General features: G+C 46.4%; 1 protein-coding gene across 1 annotated transcript; it reads right to left on the bottom strand.

Moving 5' to 3' along the window:
- Positions 1-1,714: 1,714 nt before the first annotated feature.
- vps37ba (VPS37B subunit of ESCRT-I a) lies at positions 1,715-15,514 on the bottom strand (the record flags this gene model as incomplete). The annotated part of the gene is made up of 4 exons (XM_080531253.1): positions 1,715-2,185; positions 2,574-2,656; positions 8,754-8,925; positions 15,410-15,514. 4 exons carry the CDS (start codon positions 15,512-15,514, stop codon positions 1,715-1,717), a joined length of 831 nt encoding a protein of 276 aa, XP_080387379.1.
- Positions 15,515-16,710: the final 1,196 nt, after the last annotated feature.

Here is a 16,710-nt window from a genome sequence, read left to right on the forward strand (position 1 = left end):
CGGTAGAATGACAGTTCAATCGTTTTTTAGACTCAGATCTATTCATACAACAAGGGACGCAGCACTTTCCCGTTTTTCCCATATTGTCAGCGTCTTTGAGCCTTGGAAAAGCTCTATACAAATATAATGAATTATTATTATTATTACTGCAGCATTTCGAAGAGAGCGCCTCAGCCAACGTTGGACCCGGAAACACGTCACGACTTAACAACCGAATAGAACTGACAAATGGATGTGGAGGATGACATGGAAAGTCATTTGACTGAACGAACACTTTCTCCCGAAATTGCAAAAAGGACCTCAGTGAAAAAGAAATTTAAAAGAGTCGTAACAACATGGAGTCTTTGGTGTTCAGTCAATGTGAAAATCAGCCTCAAGTCAATGGGCCCTGAATCCAACATCGTCAACATGAATTTCAAATCACGACGACTGAGGATGTCCACGACAATGAGAAATGACTTTTTTTGACTCCTCTTCAACAAACCTACCCAAGAGGAAACACAGGGAACGGCCCATGTAAAAATACAGAACAGAACTTGGACATAGACACGAGCGACATTGTTTTTTTCCAGAAAATAGATTCATGAGACCAAGTGGTAAAGGTTTAAGAGTGTTTCAACCCCCCCTACCACGCCCCCACGACCCACATCAGTGCACACTTGCACATTATCTGCCCTGAGAGATATGGAGACACAAATCAGTACTTCTGTACTCCACACTGGGACTAGGCAGGAGGCCCACACACACTCACAATGTGACTCATGAAACCCTTCGCCGGGGGAAGAGATGCACCTGACCAAAGCACTTTTTTTTCTTCTTTTTTTTGCCGTTGCAGACAACATGTACGTATGTTCAGTCCATCCTGGCAATCATGCATACAAACTATAAGACATTAGTACGCTAAATATTATATATATTACTTTAAATCCTGACATTTCTAGTACCTTTAGTATAATATCTGAACCATGAATCATGGCTGTAGCTAGGTTCACCCTTTTTCTGAGAAAAAGTATTATTTTTATAAAGACAGCACAGTAAAGGTCTCTGTTTTATGGTTGCATATGCTTTACCATAAGTGTTTCATAGTCTCTGGTGATGCAATATAAAAAACATATTCATATTCAAAAGATGACATGATGAAAAACAGCTCTACGAATGGTTCTAGTCCCCCTAGTAGACAGCATATGAGAGGCACTGCTCTTATGAGAGGAGGAGGAGGAGGAGGAGGAGGAGGAGAGGGGGGCATGCACACCTGAGGGTGTGGGACTGAGACAGAGCTGATATATGACGGGCCTCATTCAGAGTGATGGCAAACTCCAGTCCAGCGAACCAGAAGACTGACATTTTAGTTCACTACAGGCGACTGCAACCCTGGAACAGAGGGGTTCTGATTCTCTTCTCAGAACCAGACCAGTCGGCCCGAGTCCTTCAGGAGCTGTTGTTGACGGGAGTGTTGATTCTGGAGAGAAGTGGAAGAGTGCAAATCCAACAGCAATATTCCTGAAGATTCAGTTGTTGTTTTTTTCCGTTGTTGAATATGTCCAGCGAAGCCTGTGTCAATCAACCTCCCCCGCCCTCCCGCCTCCCCCTCCCATTCTGATGTGCCATATTCCTGGAGGCTGACACACACACAAAAAGAGATGTTAGTCCCAGAAAAGACTGCAGTGCAAAGTCCCCACTGCACGTTAGAGCTTTCTCTCCGTGGCGGCCTTTCTTACTGCATGATGAAGCCGTGCTGCGGGGCCATGCGCGGGGGGGGCCTCTGGGGCAGGGCGGGGGGGTACTGGGCCATGAAGGCCGCCGGGTATCCAGGGTTGACGCCGGCGGGCAAAGACTGGCCCACCCTAGGCGGGATGGGGGGGTACGGGCAGGCGGGGAAGGAGAACGCGGCAGACATCTGGAGGGTCGGGGCCGGTTGGGTGGGAGGGGGAGGGGGGCGTCTCCTGGGCTGGGGTAAGGGGGAGCCGTTGGTGGCCTCTGTGTTGAAGGTGGCGGACCGGGCCGAGGGGCACGGCAGGGCCGGGGCGGGGGCCTGGGCCTGGGGCAGCTGCTGGCCTGAGAGCACCATCTCCTGGAGCTTCTCGATCTTCACCCTCCTGTGGTGGGCCAGCTTCCTCTTGCTGCGGTACTCGTCGATGAAGGTGTCCAGGGGGACCTCGCCGTCCAGGAACGAGTCGGCCATGTTCTGTTTTTTGTCGGGAAGGTAAAAAAAAAGGGAGAGAGAGACGGCAAAAAAGTCAGGGTTTGGAGATGTCACACGTCGCCAAAAAAAGTAGAAAACACATTTCTCGGCTAGTTTTTTCTTCACACCATAATTAAATGACACGGTTTACATCGTTAAACGAGCGTTACAGTCACATAGGGTTTTCGGAAGGAAACTGAGACATGTCGGCTCGGCTTACAACAAAGGGGAGCATAGAGAAAAGTCAATGGATAATATCCCTGTCACACATTGTGACATTGGAGATGCAAAAAAGAAAACAGGAAGGGCAGGTAGGGTGTGAAGGCCAGGTTTCGCTGACGCCATGAGGCATGAGGTCATCCGTCACCAGGGAGGGACATGTCGTGTTTACCTCTGTCTCCTCTTCTATCTTGGCTCCCTCAGCCTGCAGCAGAGCGAGGAGCGTGTCCAGGGAACCGTTCCCAGAGCTGTTGTCTGTGAACACCAGAGAAGACACACACACAGTCAGTGACCCGTCTGTGAACACCAGAGAAGACACACAGTCAGTGACCTGTCTGTGAACACCAGAGAAGACACACACACACACACACACACACAGTCAGTGACCTGTCTGTGAACACCAGAGAAGACACACACACACACACACACAGTCAGTGACCTGTCTGTGAACACCAGAGAAGACACACACACACACACACACACACACACAGTCAGTGACCCGTCTGTGAACACCAGAGAAGACACACACACACACACACACACACACACACAGTCAGTGACCCGTCTGTGAACACCAGAGAAGACACACATCAGAGAAGACACACACCAGAGAAGACACACACCAGAGAGGACACACAGTCAGTGACCCGTCTGGAACGACATGCGGAATGCGCTAATGAACATCTGAGGGGATAGTTGAGGAAGACCAGCCAGTAGTTTCAAGTTTCAGGTTTAGTGTTACGTCACATTACACAAGGGTAAGGGAGTAAAATTCTTAGGCTTCGGTTCCTGACATTGCAGAACAAGACAATAAGGCAAGATAGATAATACAAGATAATAAAAAAGGGACAGTAGTACAAGGCATAAGCGACAATAAGATTATTTAGAATTAGCAGTATTTTGCAATTTGTAGGCAGTATGAGGTGTATTATGTAGTATTGAGTGAGTACAGTGAAGTCTATCACGATGTCTAGATATTATTGGGAGGGGGTCTTCAACTAGCCTAGCTGAAGCTAGACCAATGTAGCACAGAACTACCCTAACTGCAAAGGAGCAGAGGCTGCCAGGAAGAACTACTGTACCACCCACCCACCACTACCTCCACCCTCCACTACCTCCACCCACCACTACCTCCACTACCTTCACCCTCCACTACCTCCACCCTCCACTACCTTCACCCTCCACTACCTCCACCCTCCACTACCACCACCCTCCACTACATCCACCCACCACTACATCCACCCTCCACCCGCCACTATCTCCACCCACCACTACCTCCACTACCTCCACCCTCCACTACCTAGACACAATAGTCTAGGAGCAGCAGCTTTCCGACCACACCACTTAACGACCGCGTTAAGCAGTCTGACGTTGATGGATTCTCACATGCTTTGTGTTTGCATTTGCGCAAGGAATGTCGTCCCTGGCTCCTTACATTGGATGGAAAGGTCACAGGGTGTTAAGTCAAACAGACGTCAGGCCCGTCATGATGGACTCACTGTGCCGCCAACATCAATGGGCCTGCCCAGTCCCACACTCTGAACTCAGGTACGGTCTTCAACCACAGTGGGTGGCAAAATTACACACAGACACAATCACGCACACGCAAGTGCACGCGCACACATGCTCGCACGCACGCACGCTCGGACGCACGCAGCAAGCTCCCCTGACTGACACCCAACCAGGCATGATGAGGCCTTGCCAGCGGATGACGACGCTAAGCTAACTGACTTTTAATGAACTCAAGAGACTCTGTGTCTCCAAGGAGGCTGACTGAGCCTGAGAGCCTCGCTTGGTGTTCCTGACTGAAAGCCAACACCAGCTGGAGCTGGGCCTGGGATTATACTTAACACACGCACACCCACACACACACAAAATTCACCCACATTTTAACTGTGGACCTTAAACAGCTCGCGTTAATCAGAAAAATGTTCACGTGAGTAGCTGGAAATGCAGTTGTTCCATTGGTTGGATTCTAGGTTCATTCTTATTTTGCTGTAAACCCACCGAACGTACTGAGAGTAAGAGCCAAGACAAAGCTGCACATTCCATTGGCAATCTCTAAACAAGAGTGAGAGTGTGAGAGAGAGAGAGGGAGAGGGAGAAGGAAAGAGAAAACAGGGTCAGGCTTGGACAAAGGCCTCTCTCCAACACCTCCTCCTCCCTCTCCCAGCTCAGTGCCAAATATCTAAAAAAGGCTTAATTTAACCAGCTTTCCCTCGGGCATGACGCAAGGCATTTCACAGCTGTCCGGCCCAGTGCGCCCACTCACCGGGAACTACCCTGACTGAGGAGGAGCAGAGGCTGCCAGGAAGAACTACTGTACCACCCACCACTACCTCCACCCTCCACTACTACCACCCTCCACTCCCGATTTCACAGGAAAAACAACCCAAATATGAGCAGAGGTAAAGTCAGAGCGTACCAACTGTTAAGGTCACTTGATTCGTCATTCAGGAAACACAACGTTCACTCGGGTACCGTACAAGGAAGTGTGCAGGAAGTGGTGAGGGTTGCGTTGCGAGGCGTCAGGAAGAGACAGTAGTCGACCTTCCCCTCTCTGTCTTTCAGACAGGACCCCCCCCCGCCCCCCCGCCTCTCCTCCTCCTCTGATGAGACAGACTCACAGGAGTATCAGCACTCGTACGCACAATGGTGTGATTCTCCACCTCTGAAAGAACCATGGGAGCGCACGCACACACACACACACACACACAAGGCAAGCGCGTACACACACACGCACACACACACACACACACACACACACACACACACACACGACAGATCATGAGACTGGCATTTAGTAAATGGATACAGGCGGCAGAGATTCTGAGGGGGAGTGTTTGTTGAGCCTCCTGCCTCTCTGTCTCTCTCTCCCTCCCTCGAAACTCTTCTATTTTGCCTCCCCCCGCCACCCCACCCACCCACCCACCCAGCAGCACAATGGCCCACTGTGGCATGCTGTACTTAGGGGGCAGGGGGCACCATTGGCCCTGCCACCCTGGCCTCCCTCCCCCCTGCCGCCACACTGTGAAACTATGAAGCGGCACCACCCTGCGTTGCCATGGAAGGTTGGGGGGGGGCAGGGGAGGAAACACAACAAAACAATCCAGAGTGCCTTCTCTGCCTAAAGGAGCAGGGCTTTGCATCTCGGTACGAAACGTTTTTTGCTCTCAGCCGTATCAAACGTCCCTTCCCAGATGCACGGCTCTGCCACTGCTGCTCACAGCAAACATCCGCAATTAGGACAGCCGGCGCACATGGGGTGGGGTGGGGTGGGGTGGGTGGTAAGTGGGTAACCTACTTTTAACAAAAGCCCTCTTGCCAGTCAACAAACAAACAGCAGGCTGTCACATTCTCACATGCGTTTTTTTTACTCCACAAGGCCTTTGAAGGAGCCAAAGCGGAATCAGCTTCTGTTGATTAAAGTAGGAATTTCCAAAAGGGGGAATCTAGTCTAGCCAACTGTGACAGGGGGAAAAACTGTGGATACAGTAAGTACTGAAGCGTTGGCCTGGGGCCTGGGGGGGGGGCAGGGCTCTTGTGACTAGAGGAGAATGCAAAGTCAAGCCCTATCGAGAGTTACACCCAGGCAGAACAAATACCGGCTAGTGAAATGCTGTTGGCATGCTGTGTTTAGAGTGGGCTGCCTTGGCAACCGATACGTCACACAAGGTCATAAGTATCCCCCCGCTCAATGTGTTACTCACACACAACACAGGGTAGGGGGGGTGGGGGGTCTGTATGGAGGAATACAATAACACTGCTGCTCTCTCTCACACACTCTGTGTCTCTTTCTCACACTCTGTGTCTCTCTCACACTCTCTGCGTCTCTCTCACACTCTCTGTCTCTCTGTGTCTCTCTCACACACTCTGTGTCTCTCTCACACTCTCTGTCTCTCTGTGTCTCTCTCACTCTCTGTGTCTCTCACTCTCTGTGTCTGTGTCTCTCACTCTCTGTGTCTCTCTCTCACACTCTCTGTGTCTCTCACACTGTGTCTCTCTCACTCTCTGTGTCTCTCTCACACTATGTGTCTCTCTCACTCTCTGTGTCTCTCTCACTCTCTGTGTCTCTCTCACACTCTCTGTGTCCCTCTCACACACTGTGTCTCTCTCACTCTGTGTGTCTCTCTCACACTCTCTGTGTGTCTCTCACACTCTGTCTCTCTCACACTCTCTGTGTCTCTCACACTCTCTGTGTCTCTCTCACTCTCTGTGTCTCTCTCACACACTCTGTGTCTCTCTCACATTATGTGTCTCTCACACACACTAGGGGTGTAACGGATCACCTAACTCACGGATCGGATCGTGTCACGGTTTTTGAGTCACGGATCGGATCATTTTTCGGATCAACACAAAACATTTTTGTTTTTATAAAAACTGCTTTTTCCTTGAATTCTGTAAAAACACCACTTTTACTATGTGACAAAAACCAACAACATTCAAGATGTCATAAAGGGACCAAGTAATTTGATTGGACAATGGGCGTTCCTTGAACGCTGATCAGATTCCAGAGCGGATTTACGAACGCAGCCTTGTTGTTGTGGATTCCCAGCTTCACGTGTAGTGAGCAAACAACGGATTATTTTTCTTTCGCATTATCAACCTATCATTGCGCTTTAGAGTAAAACAAAGCCCGCAACTGTCGCGTCTATCTTTTCATGGCAACTCTACATTGTGATTTACAAGAGATATTAAGTAAGATATTAAGTAATATTATTACTTGTTAACATTTTGCAATTGATCCGCGGTACACATGCGTTCCGAACCGTGGAGGGCGATCCGAACGGATCACGGAATTTCCGTGATCCGTTACACCCCTAACACACACACTCTGTGTCTCTCTCTCACTCTCTGTGTCTCTCTCTCACACTCTGTGTCTCTCTCTCACTCTCTCTGTGCCTCTCACACTCTCTCTGTGTCTCTCTCACACACTCTGTGTCTGTCTCACTCTCTCTGTGTGTCTCCCACACTCACTCACACACTGCAGTAGAGATGAAGAGGTTTAACTCAAGGTGCTAGAGCCCAGCTTAAATGGAAGGGGGGGGGGGGGGGTGCACAACTAGGTCGATAAGAAAGATAAGAAGAAAAAAAACTTCACAGTGTGAATATCTCAGAGAAAGAAGAAGCATTCGGTTGTCTGCATCGGAAAAGAAGATGGATTGAGGGACACACACATTCTGGCTGACGTTTCCCGCGTTTCCACTCCTTCCCTCCAAAGCCCTCGATAAACGTTATTTCCGCCGCAGACGAAACTCGGAGTGCTCCTATTTTGTTTATTTTGGTCTTTTTCAGGAATATATTCACACTGTGAAGTGTCCTAGAGTGTCTGGGCGTTTCCCACTGCGGTAGGGATCTCATCCAAGGGGAACCTGGCAGGAGTTCAGGCCTCGGCAGGGAGGAGACGAGACGAGGCCGCACTGCGATAAGCCCTGAGGCCCTCTGATGGGAAACGCCAGGAACGAGAGGAACAGGTCGGAGCTGTGCGTCATCCAGACCGACGGAGGAGCAAACAAAAGGAGAGCTATTATGCAACGCGTCCGTGCCGGTAAATCGTATGTTGAAAGGTTCAGAGCACACACATACGGGATCCGTACATCCTCTATTTGAGGTAAAGCGACACTTCACTTTTTTTTCTATTCTCTTATCTTCATATTCATCATCTCCTGCACCGTACCGGCGTCTACACGTTTGAACTCGGCATAGTCGATACATTCTGAAGCATCCCTTTAATAATAATAATAATAATAATAATAATACATTAGACTTATATAGAGCTTTTCTAGACACTCAAAGACGCTTTACAAACTGAAAAGATCGAGTAGTAACATAAAAAGAAACCAAGAATAAATAAAAGAAAGTATAGGGGTCTAATTATTTGTTTTGATTACTAAATCTAAATGTCTTTGTAAGACAATCTACTCTGTAATACTGCAATTACACCTAGATTTCGGCCGGAGAAGCGGCGAACAAGCAACGCCAGCGTCCTCTCTCGACCGGCATCTTTTGAAAAGTGGTCATATCGTATCTATCATATCTATATCATATTATCATTTTTTAATTACTAAATCTAAGTGTCTTTGTAAGACAATCTACTCTGTAATACTGCAATTACACCTAGATTTCGGGCGGAGAAGCGGCGAACAAGCAACGCCAGCGTCCTCTCTCGACTGGCATCTTTTGAAAAGTGGTCATATCGTATCTATCATATCTATATCATATTATCATTTTTTAATTACTAAATCTAAATCTAAGTGTCTTTGTAGGACAATCTACTCTGTAGAGTAACTCTTTAACACATCATAAATACATTTTAATAAAAGGAAAAACACAAGGAGACACGTGTGGTTACCTAGGGTGGTCTTGCGGACCTGATAGGCCTCAAAGACGTCCTGCAGGCGGGCGTAGCGCTGGGTGAGCAGGCTCTTCTGCTGCTCCAGGCTGGGCTGCAGGCTGAGGTTCTGCTCTGCCAGGCTCCTGTTACTGACCAGGGTCATCTCCTTGGTCTGCTGCACCTCCTGCACCTAACACACACACACGCACACGCAGAGACACACAGACACAGACACAGACACAGACACAGACACAGACACAGACACAGAGAGAGACACAGAGAGAGACACAGAGAGAGACACACACACACACGTCAGTGAATCAATCCGACTATTGTACAGCACACTTCACACAGAACTGTAACACAGTGTGCTTTACAGCGATAATGATCAATAAAAAGAGGCTACAGGACAGGAAGAGGATAATAAATAAATAATTCATTTAATAAATAATTAATAAAAAAGGCAAAAATCGGAAACTAAAACTAGGCCGATGACGACAGAGCGTAAGGAGAGCAGACCTGCCCGTCTGCCTTCTCACAACAGACGGCGTACGAACACAGGAACTCCACGCGTCACCTCAGAATAAAGACAGACCCTAGAGATCCCTTTGAAGCCAGAATAAAAAAAAAACACCTGATCAGTGGCTGACGACTCGCTATCAACACCTGCTCCCAAAGGAATCACGTCACACATCGAGCTAGCCTAAATATTCTCCGCTGGACGGAAATAACTCAAGGCACGGGCAGGAGTAGTATGTGGCCTAGCTCTAAAAATACAACAGGTACTCTACACTGGAGCCCAACTGGGAGTCGTAGAACACTTCCAAAACTGGTTATCTAAGACGTAGAATGGCCGAGGCCAGACCAGTGGGGTAGGCAGGTGACAGAGGGGGGGGGAAACAAATCAACATTTCCTACCAGAGGGAGGAGGTACGGTTACTACCTTTTTACGGGTTTACTACCTCTGTGCTTCCCCCTGCTATGTCCTGAGGTGACCGAGTCACACCCCTCTCTAGAACCACATCTAAAATCAGCCACACCAACGCAGGGCACTCTGAAAAAGCAGGCCCTTAAATAACATGGAGAATTGTACAGTAGGTTTGGTCTGTCAAACGGTGTGGGAGAACATGCCCCTCCTAATTTTCCACTCTCTCTAAATGAAGAGGGAATACCAAAATAAAGTCCCAAGAACCATAAAACGCAGAAGCATTTCCCGTCACTATTGTCTGTGTCAACTAAGCTGAGACAGGCAGACTATAAATACCGGGAACTGTTTTCGAGAATTTGACCGTAATCACAGGGAAATGAGGCTATTAGGGGCAGTTCCGTGTAAAAGCACTCAGGAGGATCAAAATGTGACATTCATTAGAGCATATCAAATGAAAAGGGAAGGGCCTACATATTTCTGGGAAATTAAGTTTGAAAAAAATACATTTCTCCCTCCAACCATCTTAAATCCGAAAAACATGGATAGGCAAAGGCTTTGAATTCTGGTCAAACATGGAAAGATCTAGAAGTCTAGAAAACATCTGACAGAAAACAAGTCTTTCAAAAGGTGTTTACAGACACATCAAACCTCAACTGACAACAACTGAAATGTAATTGGCTCCATCACCTAACGTAGAGGTTGTCCAGAACCTAAAACGGTTCTTCGGTTATCCCTGTGGAATGCGGAACGCTTTTGGGTTTTATGTAGACCCGGTTTTGGCTTATATATAGAACCCCTTCCACAGAGGGTTCTACACAGAACATAAAAATGATCCAATGGGGTTTTTCCACAGTTTGAATCATACAGTAGTAGTTACAAACCACTGTGTCACTGTCAACATCCTCATGCTCCACTAAATGGAGACATTCATTGTTGATTAGAGTACAGTGGCGGAAAGCAAAGCCAGCACACTTCTTCAAAAATGACAGCAAGGGATTTGTTTTCATCATGAAAGAGGGCACAGACGCATATTATGGTCCAGACTCTGAGGATCCTTCCCACACTGGTTGAAGACAATAAAGAATACTTTCATTTAGCCTCCCATTGCATGTTTCCCTCCTATGTTCGCTGCATCATACAGAATGACATTCAAATCCAGATATTATGCATTTCTGTAGGCGACCCATTAAGTCATTCTGTTTTACCATCGTTCTGTTACTGGATGTAAATCCCCCACTCACTTACTGTAGTAACAACCAAAAGAAATATTTTCAAACTGAAGGTATCATATAGCGAACAATCCCTATACTCTTTCTGCAGACATATACATTATGTATCTTAATTTGGAGCCGATATTTAACAGTCTTGGGGAAACTTAAACTTTGCCATCAAGGGTTTTTGTTTGGCATACCTTTGAAAAAGAGATATCAAGCTCCATTGATCATTCTATTACTAGACTAACTCTGTTATTCAATTATCAAAAGACCACACACCATTAACTCTTCACATCTGAGACGCAGACACTACTCAAAATTAAGAGTGTGTCAAACTAAGGCAGACGCAATGAAGTGAGCTCTGAATTTCATACAGCTGGAGAGTCAGTAGCTGCATCTCACACCTGACTGAGAGTTAGACTTGGAGCCTCCTCCTGAGCCAATACCTAGGCTACTGCTGCTGCACACACAGGGCTTGGCCTATCCCACCTACAGTAGGCTACTGTTCCGAGGATCCCTGGCCAAACAGGAAAAGTTAGATAAGAGGCAGGCAGTGTCATGTCAGACTGTGAAATAAAGACCTAGCGTAACCTAGCCTAGCCATAAACCACATAAAACAACCCCTGCTTTTCAAAGGCAGGTTTTTTTTTGTTGGTAACTTCCTTCCTTGCTTTCCACCACAAATGTGACAATATTTCATCGACTGAGGGGGCGGCTTTGCAAACAGACCGGTCAAAGGAGGGATCCGATTCAGACAGAACAGCTGTACGTCGTCAACTCCGTCTCAACTCAGTTCACTTAGGCCTACCACGTTCAATCAGTGGACTGGACTGTCATGTGCTGAACGTCAGCCTAAAACTAGGTCACGCATCGACATCTTCTCCCCCTGTACCGTTTGCTCAAAGGAATACGTGCCTCTCTGTCTATTCTTAGCTGGCGGTGTTGGATTGAAGATGGTGTAACAGTTGCTGGGTTTGATCAGTCTGTCAGCTCCCTGACTCTCACGTAGGCAGCACAAACACACACCCCACCTACGCCGGTAAGAGACAGCAGCAGGGAGGTGGGAGAACTGTTGTTCATGTAGAACAATGGGTTCATACATCAACGCCGCAGGGCATGTCTGAATGTATAGTGAATTCATAGCCACAGAGAGAAGGTCCATGTGAATCCAGAAAACCCAGTGTCAAGTTCCTCTCATTCTTCTCCAATAACTATACCATACTTCCCCCTTTTAGAACATTTGCATTCCCACATGCAAACAAGCGTGTTTGTGTTTCGAACGTGTGTTGTGTGTGTGTGTGTGTGTGTGTGTGTGTTTATTCCCATACCAGAAGTGTGTGCGTGCATTCACATACTGGAACAGTACACTCTGTACAACTGTACCTTGTGAGTGACAGCCAGCTGCTTGGCCTTTGTCCCGTTCCGGTAAACCGGCCTGTTTGATAAAGATGCCGAACTTTCCGACTGAGGTGTGTCCTTAGGTTCGTCACCACTGCTTCCTTGTTTACTATCGGGGGGAGTAACAATCTCTTACGTGACTCACCACCGCCGCTGCTGGGTCAATGAAATACCCCCCCCTGGGCCTCTCTCTCTCTGGGGTAGTAACCTAAACCTCCAGCAATCAGTACACTAAGAAACAGGCCCTCACCACCTGCTCATTGCAACCAAACTCATTGCACTGAGGGAAAAACTAAACCACTCACAGTATCAGATGGGCTGGCGAGAGAGAGGAGTAGAAAAGCATTCTGCCGAGACGCATGCAAATCAATGGCTGGTTTCCTTGATGTTTTTTTTTACAAGGTCAGGTGTAAAAAATTTATAGGCTAGGATATATTATATAGGCCCACCTGAGGAAGAAATTAGGATTCTAGGGTGGTTCTCCATGTCTAGGAACAGCAATTCAACTTCTCCGCATACTGAGGTCTACAGTCGGACATGGTTCAGGGGCTCTTTTCAACACAGGAATAGCTGTCAAATCTAAACAGGTCAATGAGTGCCACGGTCATGTTGAGCACAGGGAAGTCGCCCAGGTACAGTACGTGAAGCTGATGACCTCATGCTTCCAGTGACCAAACATCCGTTTTGTTTAAATGGTACTCCTGGGCAAAATGGTACAAAAAAAGAAGAAGAAAAAAGAGGAAATCTCTTATCTTTTGCAGAACAAGTGCATGACCTTCTATTTGAGGTTTTATGTCAATACAAACACAAGAACTGTGAACACCTGCCCTATGATCTTTGCAATTGGGAGTTTCTCAAATAGAGCCTTCTGAACTCATGCACACATATCTGGTGTTATTATATAATATATACACATATCTGGTGTTATTATATAACATATACACACATATCTGGTGTTATTATATAACATATATACACATATCTGGTGTTATCATATAACATATATACACATATCTGGTGTTATCGCCGCAGCTTGGCAACATCTAATCTGCTGTGTCACCAACGACAACATAATGCAATCCTACTTAGAGGGGAGGGAACAGGTGGTTAGTGTGAACGGAACACTGTCCCCCCCCCTCCCAGTGACCTGCGGCGTTCCACAAGGAAGCATATTGGGACCTTTACTGTTCCTAATATATGTGAATGACATGTCATCAGCATGTGATTGCAATTTGTTCCTGTTCGCGGATGACTCGGCTCTGCTGGTCTCTGACAGGGACATATTGCAGGTGGAAAATGCGCTAAGCACTGAACTGAGTAGAATCTGCATCTGGCTAGCTGACAATAAACTATCAATACACCTAGGTAAAACTGAAACCATCCTATACGGATCCCCATCTAAACTCAGAAAGGCTGTACATTTCAAAATAAAAGTGGGTAACATTACTATCACAAGAAAAGAGGATATTATTACATACCTGGGCTCCATCTTAGAGGCAAATCTTTCCGGAGATAAAATGGCAGCAAAAGTAATCAAAAAAGTAAACCATCGAACTAGATTCTTGTACAGGATATCCTCACTTGTCAGTAAAAACACACTGAGGACCCTATCAGGAGCTCTCATTCAATGTCACTTCGACTATGCCGTAACATCATGGTACTATAGAACCACAAAGGCCCAAAAAACAAGACTCCAGACAGCCCAAAATAAACTGGTTAGGCTTCTGCTAGGCCTCAACCCTAGGACACATCTAACCGCTGCTCATTTTTTGAGCCTTGATTGGCTACGAGTAGTTGACAGAGTGCAGCAGCTTGCACTGGGCCTGGTCTTCAAGATACGCTACACCACAAAGACACCCAAGTACCTGTCAACATACTTCCAAAAAGTGAACAACATCCACACATACAATACCAGAGGAAGCTCCACGAACCACGTTCAACCGCGTTGCACCACAAACAAGGGGTTAAACTCGTTTGCAAACTATGCAGTAAAAATGTGGAACGCCCTTCCTATAATCTTAAAGGAGTGCAAAACATTGCCCACCTTCAAAACCACTCTCAAAAAACATTTACAGGAGGCTGCAATCCGTAACTGGACCCTCTAAATCAAAAATCAAATTAAAAGACCCGAACTACACACTGTACATACTTTGTGTTTTGTCCCCCGCCCCCACCTGTGGTGTATGTCCCCACCTGTCCTACCCGCTGTACATACCTTATGTTTTGTTGTATTGTTCTTCCCATGATGGATGTATGTTTATCTTGTAGACTAGATAGTACTAGTTATTTGTCTGTATTATCTTGTAGATAGTACTAGTTTTTTTTGTCTGTCTTACATGTAACGATGAATTGAGAATCAAGGACCCCAATTGAAATAAGCCAGTGGCTTTCTTGGGTTTTTATCCTGTTAGTTGACCTTGTATGTAATATGTACTTTCATGTACCTACTTCTGCAAATCTTCTAATAAAGTTTTCAATCAATCAATCAAACCGGTGAGTCTCACACTTTCATTTCACCAATATGAGTCATTGAGTATGGGACTACGGCTACTTCTGGAACAACGAACAGAAACAATGTTGCTGCTGACAAACACTCCCAAATGTCACTTTGACAATGGCTTAATGAATGCAACAATATTGCTACGAAGGCCACTTCACGCAAGGTTACTTTAACCGCACTTCGATCGGAGCTCACGTATCGTCAAGTCTGGCGGTGCGTTCGGAAATTCGCTCTAAGAGCGCCGGAGCGCACATTGGTTTCGACGTCATAAAGCGGCCAAGTAATCCGATTGGACAAGAGGCATTCCATGAGTGCTGATCAGATTTCCACAGCGTATTTACGAACGCACCATGGATCGAGAGAGGCTACTAAAAAAAAAAAAGTCTTCAGTTCAGCGCTGTGACAGGCATCAGATTGAAACTAAACCGTTATAAACATAGTCTTATTCATCAATGCAGAATTGGGTCAAGAGATCAAAGATATTATGATGAACTAAATAAATAAATAAATAGACACTTGTTCCGCTTTCTTCACTGCTGTCTTACCCTGTAAACTCAGGAACAAACAAAACAAAGGAACCGGAGAGAAACATTGTTGACCGTGAAGTCAATAACAAAACAGAACAGGGCTTTACCTCCTCCATTTCTTGGACGATTTGGTTGAGTTTCTCATCGTCTTCTAAGAACTCGTTCAGCTGCGTCATCGTGTACGAGCTTAACTTGTTCCCAAAACCAGACATGATCTGTCACAGCTGCTTCCAGCCTCTTCCACCGCGCCGATCTCCTTCAGTAAAGGCCGTTCTCACTCACCCCGACGCGCTCTGGATACAAAGACTCTACAGTAGCCTTGTAGGCAAGAGAGCCAACCGACTGGATCTAACCGGAAAATGTGTCTCCGGAGGTGGGGGATATGACATCATACTACCAAGACACTGTTCAAACCCACAAGATGTGCAACATGCAACAACATGTTTTTTGGAATTGATTTATTTACTTTTTGAGATATACAAAATCAAGTATCAGACCGCATGGCATTGCGTTCTGTTAGTGAATGCCATGTTATTCTATGGTTTCAGTACATTTTTTTCCTAAAAATAATGATACATATCATCATAGTCATATATATTGCACATTCCTTTGGATTTGCATAGAATAAATACATGATAAAATACCACTACTTTCCTGAGCTTTATATCCACCTCAAATGGCTGAAACATGTATTTTTACATACCAGGGTTATGGGTTTGACTGTCAGTCTAGTCTACCACTGGCATGCAGACAGTTCATCAACCATTCTACCACACAGACATCTTTTGCACAATGGTATGCCGACCGCTGGTCTACCACTAGGATTGTCACGCCATCGTCTGTCTATCATTGGTATACCAACAGTTGGCTCACTGTTGGCATGCCGTCAATCTGTACACCATTAGCATAGTTTGGCAGACTGACTGTTGACTACAGTTTGCAAGCCGACCGTCAGTCTACAATTAGCACGTCTACATACATTGACGTTCACATCGCGACTGTTGGTTTAGCGCAGGTATGCCGGTGTCTGTCTACCGTTGGTGTCGCCGACGGTGGTCTATCATTGGCATAGCAACCATCGGTCTACTGGTGACATGCCGACTGTTCCTAACCCATCATCCTAACCCATCACCCTAACCCTAACCCATCATTAGTGCTACACTGTTGGGCTAATAGCAGCATAATGCCACAGCGGATGTCATCATGTTACCACCAGGGGTCTGACATTAGCTCATCAGCCACTCTGTTGCCATCAATGGCCCGATAAGCGCTTGCTGGCTGGGGTAGAACTTCTGCAAACATAATTTCCCTCCAGGCAATGCCATAAATACGTTTTTTAAAAAGCACACGACTTTGCTAACATTTTGTACATCCAATGTACAACGAATAATAATAATAATAATAATAA

Source organism: Nansenia antarctica, assembly GCF_963989245.1.
Source record: "Nansenia antarctica genome assembly, chromosome: 5".
Lineage (NCBI taxonomy): Eukaryota > Metazoa > Chordata > Actinopteri > Argentiniformes > Microstomatidae > Nansenia > Nansenia antarctica.